The sequence below is a fragment of the Metopolophium dirhodum genome, chromosome 5 (assembly GCF_019925205.1).
Source record: "Metopolophium dirhodum isolate CAU chromosome 5, ASM1992520v1, whole genome shotgun sequence".
In the NCBI taxonomy this organism is placed as follows: domain Eukaryota; kingdom Metazoa; phylum Arthropoda; class Insecta; order Hemiptera; family Aphididae; genus Metopolophium; species Metopolophium dirhodum.
This window is the reverse complement of record NC_083564.1, coordinates 5,466,412-5,491,951: the sequence shown is the minus strand read 5'-3', so window position 1 is coordinate 5,491,951 and position 25,540 is coordinate 5,466,412. Positions and strand designations below refer to the sequence as shown.

At 39.4% G+C, this 25,540-nt stretch overlaps 3 protein-coding genes across 3 annotated transcripts; all 3 read left to right on the top strand.

Moving 5' to 3' along the window:
• Positions 1-234: 234 nt before the first annotated feature.
• Positions 235-1,041, top strand: LOC132944510 (uncharacterized; the record flags this gene model as incomplete). The annotated part of the gene is made up of 1 exon (XM_061013885.1): positions 235-1,041. A coding segment is annotated over exon 1 (807 nt), but the record flags the coding sequence as incomplete, so codon positions are not given.
• Positions 1,042-1,237: 196 nt separating this feature from the next.
• On the top strand, positions 1,238-6,106 carry LOC132944770 (uncharacterized). Its single transcript, XM_061014255.1, has 4 exons — positions 1,238-1,262; positions 2,945-3,052; positions 4,120-4,299; positions 5,223-6,106. The coding sequence occupies exons 1-4, from the start codon at positions 1,238-1,240 to the stop codon at positions 6,104-6,106; spliced, it is 1,197 nt and encodes a 398-aa protein (XP_060870238.1).
• Positions 6,107-20,681: 14,575 nt separating this feature from the next.
• LOC132944769 (uncharacterized) lies at positions 20,682-24,369 on the top strand. The gene is made up of 2 exons (XM_061014253.1): positions 20,682-20,817; positions 23,510-24,369. The coding sequence occupies exons 1-2, from the start codon at positions 20,682-20,684 to the stop codon at positions 24,367-24,369; spliced, it is 996 nt and encodes a 331-aa protein (XP_060870236.1).
• The last annotated feature ends 1,171 nt before the right edge of the window (positions 24,370-25,540 follow it).

The following is a 25,540-nucleotide window of genomic DNA, read 5'->3' as shown; positions in this document are numbered from 1 at the left end:
TGCCATTACATAAATATTATGTTGGACCTAGGGACCTTTGTAAAACAGCTGTCCACTGTCCATTTGCACTCATTAGCAACCTACAAAATATAGTGATATTAGTAAAATGTTATAGAGTCTAACGTTACTGATTAGTAATTCGCGTCGTGTTTCGTACCCGCAGGACACAGATACGCGTTCGACTGGCGCGTCGTGCCAGTGTGGCTGGCGTACGCGGCGCTGGACGCGTTCATCATGTATTACAACTACTTGGAAGCTTCCGGTTACGTTGGCACGTCGTTCCGGAAGTGTTTTGAGGAGTCGTACTGCATCGCCGTCATCGAGCTAGCCAACCGGAATCTGGGCCCGTTCTCGGCGCTAGTCTGCACCATGTTCTACGGGCGCCGGCACAAGGCGGCCGCACTGGCCGGCACCGAACGCGTGCTGGGGTTCATCCGGGACACGGACCGGGACGCGGCCACAAAATACCACTCGGCCGCGCAGTTGTCGCCGGTCACCAAGTACTACTCGGCCGCCATGGTGGCCGCGTACACGGCGTGCATATGGCTGTACACGGCAGCAGTTCCGGTGACCGTCATCTTTCCGTTCTGCGTCAACGCGCTGGGCCAGACGGCCGTCTACAACCTGATCGCGTTTCAGTACCACGTGCTGGGCCATGGTTACGCGCGCATCCGTCGGCTGCTGGAGGTTGCCGTGGACACGTCGGGCCATCGCGCCCGCAGGTCGCTGGCCACACGCGTGGCCCGCTTGGCCCGCGCGTCCGACGACTTTGGTCGCCAGGTGGGCCACCTTAACCGAGCTTACGCAATGATTCTATTGCTCAAGTGGCCGTACACCGTGGTCCGCATCATCATGGTTGTGTTCCGCATCATCGAGCTGTCGGCCACCGTGCAGGAAGACCGGCCGTTCGCCCGCATAGCCACCGTGCTCATCGTTGAACATGTGGGCGAAATGCTCCTATTCCTGGTGCAACTGTCGTATTTCTGCTACACGGGCGCCCGCTTGTCCCGCCAGGCACGTGTTTTATATATCTATAACGAAAATAATAAGATATATTCTAATAGTTATTATTTTTCGTTATTTTATGAACTTGTGATTTTGGAGCTTTACAATATTAATATTACTATGGAGCTATAGATGGGTATAATAAGAATATTGCAACAATTTTTTTTATTATACTTTTCCCTTATTATCATATTTAGTAATACCTATACACACAACGGTATGGCGTTGCACTATGTCCATGTGTGTAAGAGAAATAGGTAACTTCTTTATATCTGACGATTAGTCCTCTTTAAACTTGTGTCGTGGACCATAATATAATGTTTAAATGTATCGTTCGATAGGTATTTTGAAAAAATTCAAAATTAAATATTAGTGTAATGAATGAAACCAATTTATGCAAGAAGCATAGACGCCGCCAGTTACAGTAAAATGTATGGGACTGCAAGAACCTAACCTAACTTTGGTGAAACATTTGGTGAGGTACCCCCTCCCCCGCCCCTATTTATGGTACCTAATTATTATACATTAAATAATCTAAGACATTATATAAATTAAGTATATCATAATAATAATAATAATAATAATCATATTTAAAATTATAACAATTACATTTTTCTTAGTTAGTGGAAACTTATTTAGAATGCTTTCAGTATCGATTTTATTAACAATTTCTCTTTCTACGCATTTTGAAGAAAAATTTGTAAATCGATTCTGAAGCATGCTTGTTTGAAGCCAATACTTCACTCTTTGCATGGTTTGCATGAAAGATCTTTTACGTGTTTCTGATGCTACAGGTATAGTGATTACATCTTGAATCAATTTCAATTATTATTTATCAATTTTTTTATATCCTAAAAACTGTAATCAGTAGGTAAACAATTTTTACAACAATGATTTCTGCATTTAAACTATTTATTCATACTCCTAAGAGGTTCTGTCCTATCCATAATCTATAACATAGTAAATTTAATTATATTATTAATTTACTGTAATAATTGACGATAAAATAAACGATGATCATTGAGCATCCGTCGGTAGGTAATCAAGACAAATATTTAAAAATAAAACCTACTGAAACATAGAGTTATCTAATTTATTATATTCTAGGTAATCCGGTACGCCCTAAAATAACAAAAAACTTTTAATAAATTAATGTTACGTTTCTATTATAGGTTAAAGAATCTTAGAAAAAGAATATTTCGATAATTTTTTAATTTTACCAGTCAATACGTTATTATTTATAAAATTATAACTTTTTCTATACCAAACCAATATTGTAAAACATCGTTGCAGAATATTCGGTTGTGCTGATAAGTAATATTGATATTGGGACTCGGGAGGGCTAAGTACCTACTCCTTACCCCTCTAGTGCCAACGGTTGTGAACATGGCTGGATAGTATATAAAAAATTCATGGAATTTCGATAAAAAAAAATTTGCAAAATTCATAAAAATACATTGTTAATTTAATAGCAGTGAATAATAATGTGGGGTTCTAATATATAAGATAATTTTCTGTTGTAATAATGTTTAAAAATGTATTGTGCGAGTTTAATATAATAATAAAGATAATTACAACATTATATTATCGCCTGCAGGCCAACGGGACCGTAGCCAGTTTACAAAAATTTAAACTCCACCACGGATCCCATCTGGACTTGGATGTTAAAAAAACGGTATAGTGTATAAATTATTATTATTGAACAACAAAATAGTAATAATAGATTGTATATGGTGAGTTGTCATTTCAGGTCGAAATATTTTGGATACAAATGAATGTTAGAAAAATAAATTCTACAATTGGAGGATTTATTATTGTTAATATGGACTTAATGAAAACTGTAAGCCTACGAAAATATCTCGAGTGTGACGTTGATGAATAACAATTTTTAGTTTTAATTTTTATGCTGTGATATAATATTACATATTTTGTTTTATAGATGTGTGGTATCATTGCAACATATTTTCTAGTACTAATTCAATTCAAAAGTCAAAAAGACAAATCCAAACCATTGTACCTCATCTGGAATTAGGTCTATTTCCTCAATGTTAATTATTTACATTACATATGTCCTACGACATAATATGAATCAATCAATCAAATGTATTGCTCGAATATGGCTTAATTATTGTATAGTTTACTGTATATTCTTACCTATAAGAAAAATCAAAATCTTATATTATGTATTCAGAATTTATGAAATATGTATTATACTACTATGAAAATAAACTCGTTATAGTATTAGATAATGTTTTAATTAGTTTTCAGATGTATTTAAAAATACAATACGTTGTCAGAAAGTAAAGTATAAACGAATGTTAAGTAAGTAACTTAAGTGAGACAGTCAAAATTAAATTTTAATAAATTGCATTAATTGTTATTATAACTGATTTATTTATTATTTTTATTAGAATTTATTCATGATCTATTAGTTTATTGAAATTTATTTTCAAAAAAAGATAATTTACAGGGAATTCAACCCTCCAAATTCTCAGTTAATCCGTGAATGAAATGGTAGGTTTTTCAATAGGTATTTAATTATTTTGATACTCTTATTTGATGATGTTTCGATCTAATGTATTTACATTCGTAAAATTAAACGAAACATTTAAGTAGGCGATATTACTCTAACTTGCATACAATATATACTCTACATATTGCCTGCACACGAATGTTATCGTATTAAAAGTCGAAACACCGCAGAGTCGAAATAATTTTTTTTAAGGCGTCGGGAAATGCGTCTACAAATATCAATATAATATTATCGTCGAACTACTTTCGATAATAAACTCGGTTGCCATAAAATAATACTATATTATTGAACAGCAATAATGTTGAAACCCATAATAAACCAACCGATTACTCTTATATATTATATACATATATATGTAGATTCCAAACCAAATAGTAAATATACCAACACATTAAGCGAAATTGTTAGCGAAATTGTTGCCGTGCACAAATAACGCCTACAATAGGTATGTTTGTATAGGTCGGTGGGGGACGCAAATTAAGTACGTCACTGCAGTACATCTGTTGTTCGGCTTGACGCGTTAGGGGTAGTTTCGTCGACTTTGTGCTTATCCCTTTCACGGAATACAAATTCGTTTACAGCTGATTCTGAGTGCAACGGTGGTCGTACAATATTCGGTGGTGAAATGCAAATCATCAGTGATTGTTACGGATACATGCGTTTGACCCACGTATTGGCCGTCTGCTGGGGAATGCCCATAACTCGTAGACGGACCGCCGATGACGTCAAAAGCCACAGAGGTTCGGCTGATGTACACGATGGTAAGGTGCCACATACAGCCTAATTTATAATATTTATAAAATTATAAAGGCTGAATTGACCAAACGAAAAAGGAAAATGTGGAATTGTATGCTTGAGCCCCCTCAAAGCCATGGCTAGGGGGTGTCAAAATTGATTATCTAAATTAACATGTTTTTTGTTATTTACAACGAGAACAGCTTTTAATAGATTTACATCGTACTTTTGTGATGACGCAAATATTATTGATTTTTTTTTCCAAAATACATAATACAGTAGACGCCGCTTATAAGACTAAATTTGGGACCAGCACAAAGTTAGTCTTATAAAGTTACAACCGATTGAATCTTATAGGCGAAGTGGGGAAAAAAATTAACATTTCAATTAATTACCTACTTATTAACTTAATTTTGTTATTTTTACATATTATATAATATTGCATATTATTATTCAATTAATACAATACACACAGACACAATAATAATTGCGATTAATTTGATGTGCAATAACATTTTTCCTACTTATTATATAGTGTATGGCAGTGGTTTTCAGCCCCACTTTTTGCAAAACTCTTGTTAACTTTGTCGGCCATGGAAAAAAAGTCTTTAGCTGCTATAGATCAAGAAACAGTTAAAACTAATACAAAAATTTATTTTCTTACAAAATTTGTGCCTTACAATCGAAATGGCGAGTCTTATAGCCAAATTATTTTAAAGTATGTATTTATGTACGTTCGGTCCGGACGATTTTGAGTCAATAATAAGCGACTGAGGCTAACCATAAATCTTAAAAGCGGCGTCTACTACATTTCAAAAACTTTTGACGATTTTCTAGTGCATTTAAGTCCTTGCTCTACTTGTCACATTTATTTTGAATTCATCAGAACACGAAAGCAAACTCATTATATTACAAGACGTGTAGTTTTCTATTTGTTTGCCACCCACAGGGTACAGTTACAAATTCGACCCACGCGTAGTGCCTGTGTGGTTGGCGTACGTGGCCCTGGACGCATTCCTCATATACTACAACTACCTGGAGGCGTCTGGTTACGTTGGCAAATCTTTGCGCAAGTGTTTCGAGGATTCGTATTGTTTTGCCGTCATCGAGCTGGCCAACCGGAACGTGGGACCGTTCTCGGCGCTGGCCTGCATCATGTTCTACGGTCGCCGGCACAAGGCGGCCGCGCTGGCCGGCACCGAGCGCACGCTGGCGTTCATCCGGGACACAGATCCGGACGTGGCGGACGGTGGTCACGTCCGGCCGCCTGACTCCCGGTACTACTCGGCCGCTGTGATGGCCGCGTACACGGCCTGCATATGGCTGTACGTGGCCGCCGTGCCCGCGTACGTCATACTGGCGATCTGGCTCAACGCCCTCGGCCAGACCACCGTATACGGCCTGGCCACGTTCCAATACCACGTGCTAGGCCGTGGTTACGCACGCGTCAACAAGCTGCTGGAGATGGCCGCGGACGTGGTGGGCCATTGCGGACGCCCGGCTCCAGATTGTCGGACGCTGGCCAACCTGGTGGCCCGGCTGGCCGACACATGCGACGACTTCGGCCGGCAGGTTGGCCACCTCAACCATGCATACGTCCCGGGCCTGCTGCTCAGGTGGCCGTACAGTATGGTCCGTCTAACGATGGTCGTATTCCGCATCATCGAACTGTCGGCCGCCGTACGGGATGACCGGCCGTTCGCCCGCGTGGCTGCCGTGCTCATCGTGGAACATGTGGGCGAGATACTCTTGTTCCTGGTGCAGCTGTGTAGCTTCTGCTACGCGGGCGCCTGTTTATCATATCAGGCACGTGTATGGTCTCCACGGTATTAAAACGTAACCGAACTAACCGATAATATTATATTAGAATACGATGAATAATAAATTAATATAATTTTACGGGTAAGGCGTGAATACACTTATTTATTTCGAATTGCACTCGGTACAGGTAAATAGGTACTGTTTGAATTACACTACCTATATAATATGATTCAGATTATTACAAATACCAGTTAAAACAGATATATTAACGAATATCAATCAAAGGTTGAAAGAATAATCAGTATTTTAATATCTAATTTATTATATAACTGCAGTAATTTCAAATTTGTAATTATTTAGGTATACCGTATACCTATTGACTACAATTCAAAAATAATAATACAAAAACATGGTTATTTTCTCAAAATAATAAATAATTAAAATTAATACACATTTAGTTCATATTTCAAAAATAAAAAACAGCTACAGTTTAAGTAATACACAGTTACAATTTCAAAATTATAATATAAAAATATTTATTTACATTTATTTCTAAATTATAGTTAGGAATGTTATTGTATTTACCATCTAAAAATGTATCCATTTATATTGTTTTTAAGCTAGATACCTGCAAAAATGATCATATATTATCTGTTTTTAATATCTTTTATTATGATATTTTTTTTAAAGAAGCGTTTTTTTTAACGCTGTTCTCTAGTTTTACTTAAATTCTCTTTTTGCATTGATATCTAACCTGTATGTAACAATTAACTCTAGTAATATATAACTATTATCATGACAGTCATTGTATTAATCCACCCACGCTCACATGCAATAAACTTTAATCAAAATATATATATTTATAAGAACGGATTGAGCGTAATTTAAATAGTATCTGTTATTGACCAGAGTATAATAATTCAAACATTACCTTTTTCGAACCAGAGTAATCTTTTGGTTATTTAAAAAAATTGTGAGCAATTTTAATGTTGACCTCTTAAAAGTACCAACTATCAGACACCTTCCTCAAAGTTTTTGATCAGAGTATTTTTTTCTACTGAAAAGTGTCTCCAGAGTCTAAAGTTCAGACACAAGTATCAAATAATTTAATTTAATTTAAAACATATACATCATTGTAAAATTAATAAGTACAGTCTCCGTTCCGCCCGGAAACTAAAATAAAATTTCTCTACAAATTCGACGTGACATTTGATTATATAAAACAAGTTATAAGAGGGTTTTGTGATGATTTTAATTTATTAGTGATAAGATAATTGATATACAAACATGACATTCTAACCACATGATATTATAAGAGTATAAGACTAAGGATTCTATAATATAATACCATGCAGTTCTTAAAAAATCGTTACCTTTTTAAGACATGGATATTACTATGTCCCGAGTTAACAATTTCCGCACCACATTCCCCTATATCCGTGAAAGTCAAAAATATAGTCGCTCACCTAGCAAATCGATTTGAAAAAATATTATAAACGATTTGTCTGCAGGCTGCAATAACACGTCAATATATGGTATAAAATATAATTTCAAAGTACCAATGTCATGTAATTGTATCAGAATAATATAATATTGCATAGTGTTTGAAAGTTTCACTATATAATTATTATATTATTCAACATTAACAACTAATTTGTATAATCCAGGCCCAAAACACTACAGCGAGCTTGCAAAAGTTAAAACTTTGTCGGAGACGAAGTCTTTATCTGAACTCGGACGTGAAAAAAACGGTATTAATACTACAATTTATTTCGTTTAATGATTATTGTAACTTTTCGATGTTCAATCTTGTGATTACGATTTCAGGTCAATATTTTTTTAATACAAGTGAGTGCAAGAAAAGTTAACGCGACAATTGGAGGTTTCGTCATTATTAATATGAATCTAATGAAAGCAGTAAGTCTAATACTAGAATGTTTGTGGTGATATTTTAACTAGGTGTTTATTTTTATGAGATAAGTATTGATATGGCCGTTGGGCTATTGTATGATCAGGTGTCTTTAAATATTTAATAAATTATGTTCTAGTATAATACGTATTATATACTATTTCCTATCAGTGTGTTCGAAATTCACGTTTTAAAATCGATTAAATATCGCCACATAATATTTTCTCAAAATAAATATTTAAAAATTACATTATTATAGATTGCGATTCGCATTTTAATATTGAGTTAAGAATCATAATAACATCATAACATCATGAAAAATAAAAACGTTTTCCAAAACCTTCATTGTTATTTGAAACATAAAATAAAACGATATAGGTAGATAATTCGTACCTAACTATTAATATTATAATATTATGATTAAATTAAAATAAAAGCGTCCGACTTGTTTTTAATAGCTTACAAAATGGTTACGAATCAACTTCTATACGTTTTTAAGCAATATAAATTAAAATGGAAGTTCTACTAAACTGCTTAGACCGAGCAATCAGATTTTCTATTTACTATTTTTCACTCAGACCTGTTTGAAAATTGTACTTTGTCTATACAAATAAATAAAATCTAAAAAAACTCGTTTAAAGTTTACTTCAAAAATATTATTTTTATCAGACCAACTTTTGTTAAAAAAAAATATTTTTCGTTACAAGATAAAATGCTAGTATAATATACATTGCTTAAATCCCTGAATGGTTACCTACCTAGGTACAATTAATAACGATATGTCGGCTTACAAGCCGGCTGAACCGGCTTAACATCAGTGTTGTGTAAGTCACGATCGACTTGAGTATCCGCTTCAACACGCTATATTACCCTAAATAGTAGGTAAATTTCTACTTACGAGGCACTTATAAACCCAAATAAAATAAATATTATTTTTTTAAACTCTGAACATTGATTATGGAAGTTAAAATTAAATAGATACATACATTTTATTTTAGCATTGTTTACATACAATTATCATTTTCGCATTAAATGATATATTGTTTAATATTTAATTTGGTTGCCCGATTTATTTATAACACACCTACATGGCTGCATAGAGTTAAATATTTTAATAAAAAAAATTAATTATTTTTATAATATTCTAATATGAAATCATAACATTTGTTTTAGATTTGTGGTGTCATCGTAACATATTTCCTTGTATTAGTCCAATTCAAAAGTCAAAAAGGCAAATCTAAACCTTTACATTATATTTGGAATTGAATTATTTCTACCATAATAATATAAACTAGTATTAAGCACCTGTAAAATTGCATTACTGAATTGATTAGATCTGTTTATTTTATCAAACAAGATGACTTAAATTTGTATGTTTCATATAAAAAGTCAATAGATTTATTACCCATAGGAATATTATATTATATTTTTTGTTTATTTAAGTATTTTTACGCGTATAATTATAGTTGTTTTGAAAATAATAATAATTATTAATTTGACATTATTCCTTCATTTTTTTTTTCAGTTAATAATAGAGAATATTATTTATTTATTTTCCATTATTAAAGGTAGGTATTTAATAAATTTCCTTTTACATACATAACACTGCGACTGCATAGTCTATCAATAGTTATGTTATCCTTAGAGATAATCCTAATCTTAATCCTATTCTAGTCGTGTCTAAAAAACAATAATGTACATACATTTATATTTATGTGTATGGTCTAATGTAGCTATAGATATAATATGTCATGTACAGATACATTATCAATTCACAAAAATGTATATACAATATAAAAGTACAAAATTCTTAGTTTATGTTATATATTATTAATTAGGTAGGTAGTTATAATGAAAATATTAATAATAGTTTTTAACATAATAGTAATTACTAATAAGTTATAAGTTTATAGCAATATTCTTTTATTTCCAAAGTTAAAAATTTGAGTCAATAATTAGTCTACACTCTATTTTAGACTTTTAAGTTTTCGTTGTTCTTTTATTATAATCATGTATCAATGTTGATACGGTGCGTCCGATTGGACGACCCGCGTCGTGAATAAAGAACAACGGTTGGATTTATGGTAATCAATTCTCTCTATTGCTATGTGAATTAATAATGATATTTACAATAATGGAACGAGTAAAGCGTCGATTTGTGCCGACCAGACTTAATTAAGTGGGTCGGCACAATCGGTGGTGCTTGGGTGCTGGTCGGGCGACTGCCGGACCCTATCTATACAACGGGCTATGGTTTATACGATGTATTTACAATAAAATGGTTGGCCGGGGAGACGGCCGTCGTCGGTGCAAACTTAGTTAAGCGGCACTCCGGCGACGAACCAGACTCGGATCGGACAACTTAAATAAGTGCCGAGGTTGGGTATGTGTTGGCCCTGACAAGGGCCTTTTGATGCTGCAGCGCCGTGAGTTGTCGGTTTGTCCGGTAATCCTGCAGGCCCGGGATATGAACGGCGGTTATGGATTGGCCGGCGTTGTCACCGCACGAATCGATTGACACGGGTCCTATGCCGTGGAGCGGCAGTCACGTGGTCAACTGGCACTGTCGGTGTCGGAGGCGTTGGCCGGCGGTTTATACCGGTCTCACGTCCAAGAGCGGTGCGGTCGTCGGTATTCGTCGGCTGAGGAATGCTTGCGGTCGAGGATCGGCGCGTCGTCGGTCGTCGGCGATTGGACGCACTGGTAGCCGGGAAGCGGCGTGTTCGTCTTTGGTCGGCGGCTAAACGACACTTACCGTCGGGTAGCAGCATTGTAGTCGGCCTTCTGTGGCGGGGCGTCGCTTGCTGCCGTTACGCGGCGCGGTCGTCGGTGTTCGTCGGCTGGATGCTTCTTGCGACCGTGGAGCGGTAATATCGTCTGTCGTCGGTGGCTGGTGTTTCTGGTCCTGGTCCTTCTTCTATCTGAACGTGTTTGGTAGATGTTGATAGTTTGAAGGAATGAAATGGACTGACTAAGTTATTGCATTGCATTGCATGATAGGAGGGACTTATTGTCCTTTGCCTGAGTTTCGGGGGTCTAGCCCCATGACTCAGAGTAGGAGGTGAATTGGTTGAGGTGTTTTTATGCGCGCCTGGTCAGTTCACCGGGTCTGTTTCTGATGCGTTCGGGTGGGCCGGACGTTTTGCCTATGTTTTGTAGGTGGCTGTGGTTAGATTGTTGAAGCTTGACGAACATGTTTTTTGAATTTTGAATTATGGTAGATTGGATCTATGGAATTTGGCTGGATTTTGAAATTACGGAGTTCCGGACAAACCAGGGCGAACCGGTGATTGTTCGGAGGGCAATGTTTTATACTGCTTCCAGGCGTCTCCAGTTTGCATTTGATATAAGTGCAGCCCGTGCTGGACCGGCATAGGTGATTATTGTTCTGACGTACATCTGGTATATGCTGAGCTTTGTTCGAACTGGAATTGGACTCAGCCGGTTGAGGACGGGGTACAGTGCGGCTCGTGTGCGTCTTGCTTTTTGGGCGGTTTCCATGACGTGCCGATTGAATCGAAGTCTACTGTCGAGGTAAACTCCGAGGTATTTAACTGCAGGTTTCCAGCTGATCTCCTGGTTGTAAATTTTTAATGGTGTCGATTTTTTAAGTCCTCTTCTCCCGAACTTTATTGCCAGGGTTTTGTCGGTGTTCAGAGTCAACTTCCACTTTTGGAGCCAAGGGAGGGTGACGTCAATTTGTGCCTGAAGTTTGTCCACTGCATGCTGCATGCCCATGCTGGTTGCCATAAACATTGTATCGTCAGCAAAGAGGTTTGTCAGGGTTCCAGGTGTAGAAGGCATGTCGTTTATGTATGCTATGAACAGAATTGGCGAGAGACAAGATCCTTGGGGGACGCCTACAATCGGAGTTCGTGGAGTTGAGAAGTCGAAGCCGACTCGGACTGAATATGTTCTGTCGGAAATGAATGATTGCACCAGTCTAACGAGCGAAGGTGGAACGTGTAGCTGGAGTAGTTTGTGCAGTAGTCCATCGTGCCACACTTTGTCGAACGCCTTCTCGAAGTCCATGAATGCTGCCGCTGTTCGCTCTTCTCGGTTTGTTGTGTTGGCCAGGTGGTCGATTACTTTCGTCAGTTGGTTGTTGAGTGTTGTGATCTGAAGGCATATTGGTCAGGTCGGATAGAAGTAGATATGACTTTTTTCAGATTAATCAGGATTATTATTTCTAGGACCTTGGCCATTGAATTAATGAGTGCTATAGGTCGGTGGCTGCTTGGATTTTTGAGATCTTTTCCTGCTTTCGGTATCATTATCACTGTGGCTGCTTTCCAAGGAGTAGGGAAGTGTTGGTATCTTAGGCAGCAGTTGAACATTTTGGTCAGTGCCAGAATGGTTTTGTCAGAGAAGTGACGGAGAGCCGTGTTGGAAATGCCGTCGGGTCCCGGCGCTTTGTTGCGTGGTAGTCGCTTAATGATGTCTTTAACTACTCCTGGAGAGACCGGCTGAATTGGTGGTTTTGGTGATGTGTTTAGAATTTGGATTGAGCTGGCGACTAGTAAGTTAGTGGCTGGAGTTCCATCCGGGCAATTGAATTGAGTGGCTAGGTTAGCAGCGAAGAGTTCAGCTTTCCCTGGGGAATCGAAGACTGGTCCTTGTTGGCCGTTTAATGGGTGGTTTGGAGGTTTTCTGTTAATTAGAGATTTGTTGATTTTGAATATTTTAGAGTCTCCAGGTCTTATATTTCCAAGGAATGAGTCCCATTCGGCGGCTCTATGAAGTTGGATGAGTCTCTTGACTTTTGATGTCTGGTTATTGAACCTGTGTTTGGCTTCAGGGTTCCGGGTATTTTGCCAGGCCCTCCGTAGTCTTCTCTTTTTAGTGATTTCGAGCTGGATATTGTCTGGTATGCGTGTTTGGTTTGGTTGGTTGATGAGGATAGAAGTATTTTTGGACAAGGTGTCCTGGACAGTAGTGGTAAAGTTCTCAATCACTTGATTGAGTTCCGAAGTTGAGTAGATGGTTGGATTCGGGCTTGGGATGGCAAAATGCAGATCGACTGCGAATCTTGGCCAGTTTGTAACATGTCTCTGTTGGTTTGGTGGGTCGGACGATGGCTTGCCTCGAAGGGTTAGGATGACCGGACTGTGGTCAGACGAGAGTTCGTCTGAGAAGTTGCAGAGCTCATATTGTAGGTGGTTGTTCTTCAGTATTACAATATCTAGAACGTCAGGTTGATGATGGTGCTGGTCTGGGTGGTGGGTCGGGGTGTCTGGTGCAACAATGAGGTAGTCATTCTCCTCCATGTGGTTAAGAAGTGTCAGGCCAGCAGCATTTGTTCTTTGGCTGTTCCAGAACGGGTGTTTAGCGTTCCAATCGCCCGCGAGAATAGTCGGAAGGTCGGTGTCCAGGAGGTTATCCACGTCCGATGGCATAAGTGGGTTTGTAGGCCTTTTGTAAATTTCCGAGATTCTGGTCTCTCGGTTGTTTAACTGAATGTGGATGGTAGTGTTTTCCAGAGAGTTTGTCTGAATGGGGACTTCGTAGTGAATGAGCTTGTTGGCTACTAGGATCGCTGTGCCTCCAGCGCTTCTTGACTGGCCGGGAGGAGTGGGTCGGTCGTTTCTATAAATGTGGTAGTTTGGAAGTTTGAAAGACGTTGAGGGTTTGAGGTGTGTTTCGCTGAGTAGGATGATGTGGGTTTTATGTTGTTGAACGAAATGGAGGAGTTCTGATTTTTTTTGCCCAGACCTTGGCAATTCCAGTAGAGAATTTTAAGTTGTTCGTCCATCTTGGTTTATAAGTGAGACAATGGCCGACATTGCAGACAGGATGGAGTCTTTGAAACTCGATGCAGTAGATATCTGGTATATGGCGTGATTCAGGATATCAATTAGGTTTATGTTAATCTCGCTTAGCGGTTGAATTGGTGGAGCTAGTTGAAATTTGGGCGGCGATAGAGCCTGTGCATAGGTGAGTTGCGTGGGGCTTGTGGGTGGAATAGATGTTGGTTGAGTAGCTGATGGCGGAGTGATGTCATGAGGTTTGGATTTCTTTGCAGAGGTAGCTTTGATGTAGGCGGGACATTGACGGTAGTTAGCCGTGTGTTCGCCATTGCAGTTGCAACATTTTGGCGGTTGGTCAGGAGTTTTGGTACACGTCTTGGTTGCGTGGTCATTGCCGCATTTCACGCATTTTGGCTGGTGCTTGCAATTAGCTGAAGAGTGTCCGAAGCCTTGGCAAGAGAAGCACTGGGATGGTCCTGATGTTTTATATGCTTCTACGCGAATGATTAGGTAAAATAGACTGGATAGGTTGAAGCTGTTCTAGCTTAATTGGGTGTTAGGAGACACACCATGTACATCGGCAGCTTCCTTCCGTCTTTCAGGAATTGGCGCACATGCGAGATGGTGTATCCTAGTGATTCGAGCTCGGATTTCACGGTATCCTCGGTGTTGTGGCTTGGAACGCCCCTGAGCAGTACTTTGAGCTGGCGTTCTGCCGGCAATGAGAAGGTATGGAAGGGTATGTTGGCGTTTTCCAAGACGGCTTGTACTGAACGGAAGGTGGTTGTGTCTACAGCTTGGAGCTTTATGTTGTTCTGACTGTACTTGGCTGTGAGTTTGTCTTGAGTGAATGAAGGCATGATCATGGGTGCGGCCGAAGCCCAATGGGACGGGTCCACGATTATTGGTGGGATGCGTTCTTTTTGGATGGTTTGGGGTGGAGGAGTAAGTGACGTGGAGCGTGAATTTTGACTAGAAGCGGAGCTGCTTTCAAATGAATCGCTGGAGATGGAGTCGGATTCGGTCGGCATAGGGGAAGGAGATGCACTGCGTTGACGACCATGTTGTTTTTGTTTCTTGTGATCCGTGGGAGTCGGTGAGGGGTTTGGCCTCTTCGTGTGCTTGCGTCCGCCGCGGTGTGCACCCATGTTGGACTGGAGTTGACGGCTTTCGGCTGCCTTAGGTTAGGCTGACAACTGGAACAACTAGATGCCAAATCATCCATTGACTTGGAAGAAATAGTGTTGGATAACTTGCTCGGGTGTGAACTGAACGTTGACTATGTTGCCGAACTGAAAGACTCGGTCTGAATGAAAACATGAAAACTTGACTAAGTTACTTTGCTTTGGGAGGGGTGGCTATGCCGTTTACTATTCCAGGCTTGTGCCTCTACTAGTGGATGGATTTTGGGGTTGATTGGTAGGTTCAGTTATGTTAGTCAGTCCAATTTAATGGGTATGGTTTGAGTAAACGTTTGGTGGTTGGAGGGGAGTGGGTTTTACCTAAGAGGCGGATATGATCGTATTCGGAAAAAGAGTTTTTGTAGAACATTGTTTTTGATTGAGAGCAAATGGAATTTTGGATAGATTTGAAGTTGGCTGATTTTAAAAGGGCCGAGTTTCTAACGATAGTGGGCATACCGGTTATCGTGCGTATGCCGATGTTTTGGACGGATTCAATACGTCTCCAATGGGAGGGGCCGATAAAGGGTGCCCAGGAAGAACCAGCATAGGTAAGTATAGGGGTCACGTAGAGTTTAAGTATGTTAAGTTTTGTTTTCAGCGGAACGGGACTAGTACGGTTAAGTAAGGGGTAAAGCATACCACGGACGCGGGTAGCTTTTTTGGTTACGTCTCGAATGTGTTGGTTGAATGTAAGTTTACGTCCAATCGTGACGCCTAAGTATTTGGCCTGTTTTGACCAGTGAACGGGTTGGTTATCGATGGTTAGAGGTGGAATGTGGGTTGTATTAGAACGCCCGAAGAGGACGCCTACTGTTTTGGTCGGGTTTATTTTGATTCGCCACCTGTGGAACCAGTTGGACGCGAGGTTGAGTTGGTGTTATAGTTGTATGGTCGCACGTTTGGGGTTTTTATTACTAGTAAAGAACATCGTGTCGTCAGCGAAGAGTGAGAGGTTGGCTTTAGGAGTCGTTGGAATGTCGTTAATGTACGTCAAGTATAGCGTCGGTGAGAGACAGGAGCCCTGAGGGACTCCTGCGAGTACGTGTCTGGTAGTAGAGAAGGAGTGTTCGATTTTAGTGGTAAAAGTACGGTCGGTGAGAAAGGATTGGATGATTTTTACGATTTCTAACGAGATGTTGAGTTTGGAGAGTTTGTAGAGTAGGCCTTCGTGCCAGACGCGGTCGAAGGCTTTCTCCACGTCGAGGAAGACGGAAGCAGTGTTTAAGTCGTTGTTAAAGTTTTCGCTCAGTTGGTGGGTGAGTTTGGTCAGTTGTAGTGTGGTCGAGTGTTCGGGTCTGAAGGCGAACTGTTCGGGACGGATTTTGTTTTTGAGTTTGTCTTGTAGTTGGGTGAGGATGAGTCGTTCGTAAATTTTGGACAGGGAGGAGAGGAGGGCGATTGGTCTATAGTTTTCGGGTTGTTTATGGTCTTTGCCAGGTTTGGGAATGGAGATGATGACTGCTTTTTTCCAGGCAAGGGGAAAGTAGCAGATTCTGAAGGCGCTGTTGATGATCCGAGTAAGGGACAGTATAACGTTGTTCGGTAGGAATTTAAGAGCCGTGTTGGTGATGAGGTCGTCACCTGGGGCTTTCTTTTTGCGAAGGTTGCGAATTATGTCTTGTATCTGGCCGGGAGTGGTAAAGAGGTTAGATCAGGTGATGTCAAGGCCTTGTAGGTACTGGGAGTGAGCGGTTACGTCTGGTAAGTCGGGGCCGGGGTTTGTTTGAAATTGACGTTCGAGCGAGTCGGCTATCAGCTCTGCTCGTTCGTTGGCCGGAAAAACTAGGCCGTCGGGGCCGGTTAGTGGGTGAGATGCTGGACGATTGTGTAAGAGACATTTGTTGAGTTTGTATATTGAACCGTCTTGGTGGTCTAGTGAGTTAAGAAAGATGTCCCATTGGTCAGTATTGTGCGTTGCGAGTAAGGTACGTATGAGAGATATTTTGGCGTTTAGTTGTCGTTTAATTGTCGGGTCGCGGTTTATTTGCCATTCGCGGCGTATACGGTTTTTGTCTTGTATTTCCAGTTTAATGTAGTCTGGTATTACAGTGGACGGGTGTTTGCGTGTCGGTACGTATACGCTGGATTCAACCGCTTGTTGGATATGTTTTGTGAGGTTTTCGATTGCCAGGTCGATAGACTCACGGTCGTTGGTCGGTTGAGTGGTTGAGTTCGGTAAGTTCGCGAGAGTTGTCGTGTATTTTTTCCAGTTAATAAACCGATTCGTAACCGGTGGAGAAGAAGAGATCGGAGTGCAGAGTGTATCTAGAAGAATGGGGTTGTGGTCGGAAGATAGTTCGTTGAGGTTAGTGATTTGGGTTTGATAGGGTAGTCGTACGAGGGCGATGTCTAGTATGTCAGGTCTGTATCGTGTGCATGTCGGGAAATGTGTGGGAGAAGAGGGAGCAGTTACAGAGTAGTCCGATTGTTGTGCGTGGTCAAAGAGGACACGGCCGGCAGCGTTAGTCGTGTGGCTATACCACAGCGGATGTTTGGCGTTGAAGTCGCCTGCCGAAATTTGCCATTCGGCACTCTTTGTCAAAAGGTCGAGGTCGTTTGTCGTTAGTAGGGTTCCGGGTGGTTTGTATACGGCTGAAATAAGTACTTCGTGGCCGTTGAGTTGTACGAGGATGGAAGAGGTTTGGATGGTTGTGTTTAGGGTAACTGGTTGGTGAACGATACGTCGGTTGACGAGAACGGCCGTGCCTCCGTGGGCGGGTGAGCCCCGCACGGGCGGCAGGTCGTTCCTGTACGTAAAAAAGTTAGGAATGTGAAGTCTGGCAGAGGGTTTTAGGTGGGTTTCGTTAAGTAGGATTATGTCGGTTTTCAGTTTTAGTGCTAAAGAGCGCAGTTCGTCAAGTTTGTGGTTAATGCCGTTTGAGTTCCAAAATAGAATTTTTAAGTTATCCATTTTGGGGGGATAGTATGGTTAAGAATGATTGTATTGCTGTTTGAATCAGGGTTTTGGGGTCCTGGTTGTTTACTATGGCTGTTAAGAGGTTGGTCAGGAGGTTTAAAATGAGGGACAGGTTAATTTGTGGGGCTTCGGGACTGGTCGGTTTTGGTGGTGGTGGTGGTGGTGGGGGCGCTTGGCCGGTGGTGGCTGCAGCGTACGAGCGGGTTTGGGGTTTTATTGTAGTTGTTGGTGGGGGCGGGGGTGGTGTAAAAGATTGAATTGTCGGCGGCAGGGTTTGAGGTTTGGTTGTTGGTGGTGCGATTTTGGGTTTTATCGTCAAGAGATGTGGGCATCCGCGGAAATTAGCCGTATGAGGCCCGCCGCAATTGCAGCATGTCGGGGTTTGCTCGGGAGTTTTTTGGCATTCAGATGCCAAGTGATTTCCTGCGCACTTGACGCATCTGGGTGGGTGGCCACAGTTACGGGAACCGTGTCCAAAACGTTGGCACGAAAAACATTGTGCCGGGCCGGAAGGTTTAAGGGCTTCTACCGAAATCGTAAGATAAAATAGGGAGTTGAGAAGGAAGATATCCTTGGCGTTCGGGGTTGCCGCAATGTGTACGAGGCACATGGGCATCGGTTTTTCGGGAGTACCGAAACGGCGGATGTATTTTGTTTGGAAGTTTAGGGTTTCTAGTTCGGATTTTAGATCGTCAGTGGTGATGTCGATCGGTATGCCCTTTAGAACGACCTTAAGGGAACGATCTTCAGGGAGGCTGAAGGTATGGAATTCAGTTTTGCTGTCAACTAGGACTTTCTGAATTTGTCGGAAGTGGGTGGGGTCGGTAGTTTGGACGGTTATTTGTCCATTGGATGTGGTTTTGGCTGTAATTGCCGATGGAGTGAAGTTCGGAAGTTTGTAAATGGTTGGTGCGATTTTTCGCCAGGACGCAGAGTTTAAGATTAAGGGGGGTGGCCTGATTTGCTTGGGTTTGGCTGATGTCGGGGTTTGTTGTTCGGATGTTTTGGCTGGTGGAGGTTTAGTAGTCGGGGCGGAGTGTTGGGCGGATTTGTTTGACTCGGTGTCGGAAGTGGAGCAGTTTGACGACATTGATATTGATGAGTCGGTCGACGGAGTTGGAGAGGGGGGGGAATCCCTCTGTGGACCTTTTAGGATGGTGGTCGGTGGAGATGGTGAGGCACGTGGACGTCCCTTCTTGGAACTCCCGGGTGTATGCGCGGGGCCCTTCCGCTTGTTAGCTGTTTTGCCCATGGCAAGACCGTAACAAGCTCGGGGTTTAACACTGTAGCTCTGAAAAGAGCGATTTTCTGGTGGTGTGACGGGTGGGTTTAGGGGGGTTTGGTTTGGTCAGGGATGGGATTCTGCGGCAATGAGAGGGCGCGGCCCCTCGACAGATAAACGGTGGGAGGTGGATACCCGTCGCTTTCGCGACGGCTTACCTTGGGCGCTGGTGCCCTGTTGAAGAGCTGTGAAAACGGCTGTTTTGAGTTGAAGGTTCGTGGTGTGAACCGTGGGCGCTGGAGCCCTGTTGAAGCAGTGAGAACGGCTGTTTTGAGGTTGTAGGTTCGTGGTGTGAACCGTGGGCGCTGTTGCCCTGTTGAAGCGTTGAGAAGAGCTGGCTGTAGAGTAGAGTAGTTTGCAGAGGACGTCTTGCTCGGATGTGAACTGAACGTGTACTGTGATGTGTGGTGTGACTAAGTTATCGAGATCGTCCGGTATATATACCCTTTCTGATAACTTAGTCAGTCACTGATTGGCCCGCGCATTTGGTTATCCAGATGAACACCACACCATTGTATTGCCGTTTGCATTTATTTGGTGCGGTTTTCATCTGTCACATGTTCAGTTTTAACCTGTCATTTCGTAGTATTTGTTGGTTTTGATAAAAACCCTTTTATTTCGTTTATTCCGTAACAATGTGCATCTTACACTTACCATTTGTGGTGTAAATATATAAATAATAATTATAAGAATAAATAAATAAATATTATTTTATTATTCAAAAACATTTCTTTATTAATAATTTAAAAATAATAAATTGTTTGGTGCTGACAATATTATAATTTTATTTATGTTTCGGAAGCTTTAGATAATACTCGTATGCTCGTAATCCAGCTATTGAATATATTATAGCTATCATAATATTTATAGAGGTGTTTATTTTTGGAAATAATACATTTTCAGTTCTCGTGTGTCATAATATAACGATTAACGAATAACTGCGGTTTGTGTATGAGTGTTAAATCATTTGTTACACAATAATATTATACAACTTGATTTTAGCCATACACGATACACTTCTGAAAATCTTTTTTTGTATACTATAACGTCAACTCTTGTAGTCTCCGTATAGGTATTAGGTACTTATATATAATAAATAATAATAACGATCTGTACATGGGGATGACTTGTAATTTCTTTTATAGTTCATACTATTGGAAAAAAAAAATTATGTTCCTCCTAATTATATTAGAATGACAAAGAATATTGTATTTTTACGAACTAATAAAATCGAAGTTTTTCAAAAATTAAGTGCCACCTCGAGGTATTAATTCTATATAATATATTACCTACTATTAGGTACCTACCCACTACCTACCTATAAAGACCACCGCTTTATATCAATAATATACTAAGCCAGTCGTAAATTATATAACAAAAAACGTCGAAGCCCATATCGACTATCCATTACTATAATAACACATTCAGCGAAATTATATTGACCATTGTGTAGCTTATTATACGGAATCATAAGAAGCCATAACAATTTTCGTACTTTGACTTGCTTGAATAGTGCATACCTATACACTACCATACCTACCCACCGTTGATTAATTAACGTCGGTGTTATTCCATAATATCTAAATAATACGTATTTGGGTGTGAAAAATGAAAATTAATAGCAACGACGATTGTTATGCGTACATGCGTCTGACACATTTGATATCTGTGTGCTGGGGGTTTCCAATCACTCGTAGGAAAACTAAAAGTGGCTACAAACATGACGGTGACACGGACGTGCAAGGTAAGACTACATAATATTATGACTGCATGCTATACTTGAAATTAATAAAATGCTTAATGTACAGATGCATCAATTTTTGGCCGCTGATTTATAAATACCATTATCCAGGGCTTGAAACCGTTTTCAAAACCGATTTCGAAACCGAAATTTTCGAAATCGAAACCAAAACCGTTATCAAAAACAAAACCGAAAAAAATTGGAAACCGGTATTAAATTTAAAATCGAAACCGTAAAACATTGGAAACCGGTATTCAATTCAAAACCGAAATCTGAAAAATTGGAAATCGTTATTTTTTTTTTTTTAATTTACGTATAAATTCCATTAATACGCATAATTAATACTCATAATAAAATTGGGATCATGATTATTTTAAAACATTTTGTTGATAACCATTTCATATTATTCGCAAAAGAAAATTGGGGACCGGTATACAAAACCGAAACCGAAACTGGAATTTCTTAATACCGGTATTGCTAAGTTGAAACCGAAATCGTAAAATTTCAAAACCGGTATACAAAATCGAAACCGAAATTTCCTAATACCGGTATTGAAAAATTGAAACCGAAATCGAAAAAATTAAAAACTGGTATACAAAATTGAAACCGAAACCGAAGTTATTTCAATCGGTTTCAAGCCCTGCCATTATCTACTATATATTTTAGTATTACAGCTAAAATATTTTGGGGATCCATTTTACTACGATCAACGTCTGGAATTATCATGTATTTTATTAGATACTAAATTATTATACATTTGCTATAATGTACATATTTACGTATATTTTCTATTAAAAAAAAAATAAACATCCAACATCCACCAATATCGTTATGTAAATGTCGACATTCACTAATCAGTATAGGTAGTGTTTTCAAACAGTATACATTTAATCAATATGTCAACATTCGCCAATTACTTTGGTACACGACGGCATTTATCTGTGGGTGGTGACAGTCCAGTATCCACCAACTGCGGACATTCACAGTAATATATATGTATATATTTTTATTTCATCAACCCTTAAGTCGGTTATATGCAATCTTCCATAGACTATGTATTTCCAATTTTACCTGCTTTTGGTCAGCCTTTTAAATTCAGCTTAGTCTGTCAGAATAAATCTGTAAATATCTTACACATAATTGTTTGATACATATTGATGCTATTGATCGTCCAGTGGCTCTCTACCGTCAATTTGAAAACTCTTTTTATCCTATAAATGTGTCTTTAATAATGCTTATTAGTTACCTACCTTCTTCCTGAAAGAATGGAGAGTGCTGCCATATTGTACCTAATATAATATATATATATACTTACATTGATAAATAATAAAAAAATATACGATAGATGCATTATATTAACAAAGATATGATTAAATTATATTTAATAATATTTTACGTTTAGAGTTAGTATGTAATGATTTTCATTTGTTGCAAAATGTCTACAAAGCGTTATTGCACAATTTAGGCAACAACTTTTACTACTAAAATGTTTACTTTAATTTGCTGTAATCACGTTAATGTTTTCGAGTCTACTATATTATTGTACCTGTCACCGGAGTATCATCACAAATTGGTATATAATATTTGGTACGCTTGAAATCAAAAATTGCAGAGTACGCCCAGAACGGAGTGGCCGGTCTGGAAATGGGAATTTTCCAAATAGCCTGCTCATTTTATATTAGATTTTATTTATAAAGTTAGTAAATGTGTCAACAATTTGTTTGTATTTAAAATTTAAAAACTATGAAATTATTTATTTTTAAATTATAACATCCAATAGCGTGTGGTTTCGGCTACAATCCAGCAGAACTATAATTGCTAAGAAATAATTACTGATATGACGCAATGACGCTGTGCCTGTTGAAAGTTCTAAATCTGTAAAGTCACGATGAAAATAGCAATAGGTCAATTGGCTAATTGAATAATAACTATTAACTAATGATACAGAATAATGTGTTATTGGTCCAATTGGTCGTTTTCATTTGCATAAATGATAAATCATATCTGAAATAAATCCAAACAATTCTTTACATGCAAATCGCAAATGTGATGCGGTTAAGCCGTTGAGTACTAAAATGAGTTTGCTATAGTCTGCTATATTAGTGTTTGTGCACTGGTGTTGAGTATAATATTATTATATCGACGGTGTAGGTATTTAGTCCATGTGACCGTGTAAGTGTACTGCTATACGAAAATTGGTTTCCTTTTATGCCTATCTTCAGTATAGTTTTTTGCATTATGGTTTACTTAATTATTTTCTAAGTTAATTTGTTTGCTCATTAAACAAAAAAACAAAATACCTAGTGATTGAAATAATTTTATATTACTGAAAGTAGTAATATTATTTTAAAAGAAATAAAATATATTTGTTTTTGTGTAGTTTTATGTTCTAAAAATAATTAGAAAAATGAAATTCGACCGTAGCGAGAAAACATTTTTGGTGATGTAATTAGTAAATGCTGGGTGGCCTGGATAAATTTCAATCCCCCAGACCGAATTTTATTTCCGTTTTTCCCCTGAGTACGTCATACTCTGCAGGTGAGCACTTTATCAAAATCGAGTACATATATTAAATCCTACTATATATTACACAATAAAATCATAAAATCGTAAAATCTGTACTCGTAAGACTATTCCTATTTATAGGTAATTTTATAACAAATCTAATAATCTCATTCGTTTTTAACACCTGTAGGCCACCGGTATTCGTTCGACTTGCGCGTCACACCCATCTGGTTGGCATACGCGACCCTGGACGCTTACGTGCTGTACTACAACTACCTGACGGCGTCCGGTTACGTGGGCGAGTCGTTCAAAAAGTGTTTCGAGGAGTCGTACTGCTTCGCGGTCATCGAGCTGGCGAACCGGAACCTGGGCCCGTTCACGGCGCTGGCCTGCACCATGTTCTACGGGCGCCGGCACAAGGCGGCCGCGCTGGCCGGCACCGAGCGCGTGCTGGCGTTCATCCGGGACACGGACCTGGACGCGACCCCGCTACTGTCGCCGGCCGCCAAGTACTACTCGGCCGCGGTGATCGTCGTGTACTGGGCGTGCATGTGGCTGTACACGGTCGTCCAGCCAGCCGCGGTGATGGCCATGTTCTGCGCCAACGCCTTGTGCCAGACCGCCCTGTACAACCTGGCCATGTTCCAGTACTATGTGCTGGCCCGCGGTTACGCCCGCGTCAACTGGCTGCTGGAGGCGGTGGCCCAGCGGCCACGTGCTACGGGCCCGATATCCGCGGGTCGCGTGGCACGGTTGGCCGACACCTGCGACGAACTCGGTCGGCTGGTCGACCACGTGAACCAGGCCTACGCACTGGGCCTGCTGTTCCGGTGTCCGTACACCATCGTCCGGATCGTCATGCTAGTGTTCCGCATCATCGAGTACGCGGCGATTGCAAGCCCCGGCAAAGGCCACCCGATGTCCCGTATAGCCATTGCGCTCATCGTCGAACACGTGGGCGAGATACTTATGTTCCTGCAGCAGCTCACCATATTCTGCGTGACGGGAACCCGCCTGTCCGACGAGGTACGTTACCAGTGCTGGGGTTAGATGATTCATATTATTGCAATATATAATTTCCTTATTGGATAATGATATTAATTTCATTTTGTAAAGATTTTTTAGAATTATAAACCGTTGAATTAGGTGACCGATTATCTCCAAATTATCATAGAGTATAAGAAACTCATCTTATACTATTTTAAAAGAAATTTAATAAAGTCATGTACATATTATAGGTAATACAAAATCTTTTTCGAAGTCTAACGGTAGGTATATGTACTTTTAAATAATACATAACATTTTTAATAGATTTGTACGTTTATATTTATTTTTTCCGCTACAGAGTTATATGTCGCCAGACCTAACTGCGATGACCGCATGCCAAAACCCAAACCATTCGAGGTTATTAAATTATAGTCATAACTGTATTTACCACCAAAAAATCGACCTAAAAAATGATTTACGTGCTATAATAATGTTATATAGTGGCTTCTTTTTTCTTGGCATGAAAAATGATCATAAAAAAAATAGGAATCTTTTACTACGAACAAAAAAAAATACACGTTCACCACAGAAAACATTGACAAAAATTCAATGGTTTAATTTGATTTTAAGTAGGTATCTCATAATTATATAGATATAAAATTTGCTTAATACAATTTAATAGTTAACCATTACGATCACACGTAATGTTGTTGAAAACTTGAAATTATTGTTTGTTAAAATACATTGATCAACGATCAAAAAAATATTTTATACGTAGGTAACGTAAAAGTTATGTTGTACCTATCACTTGATATTACATGATGTTTGAATTCAATTTTATATACCTATAATCTGACTAAAATAATTAACTTATGATTACATACTCGATACTCGATAGATAACAATATATTTTTTATTTTCTATTCCCAAATAGTAATTTATTTCAAAATGTTTTCCAACATTGAATGCATCGCTTACTGTCTTAGTTACAATGCAGTAACCACTAATGTTGTACTGTATATTATTTTGATTATCAAAAATCGTGTTAATAGTATAATTTATTATGCTTTATCAACAATAGCCTTTAAGGACAGTAAAAATGCTTAGATTTTCTTCAACAGTATCTTTTCTGATAGGAAAGTGAATCTAGTTGGTACTTTGGGGGGGTCAAAAGTAAAAATTTCCCAGTAGTTTTCAAAAGCACCGTGAAAAACAAAAGAAAAATTAAGGGAAA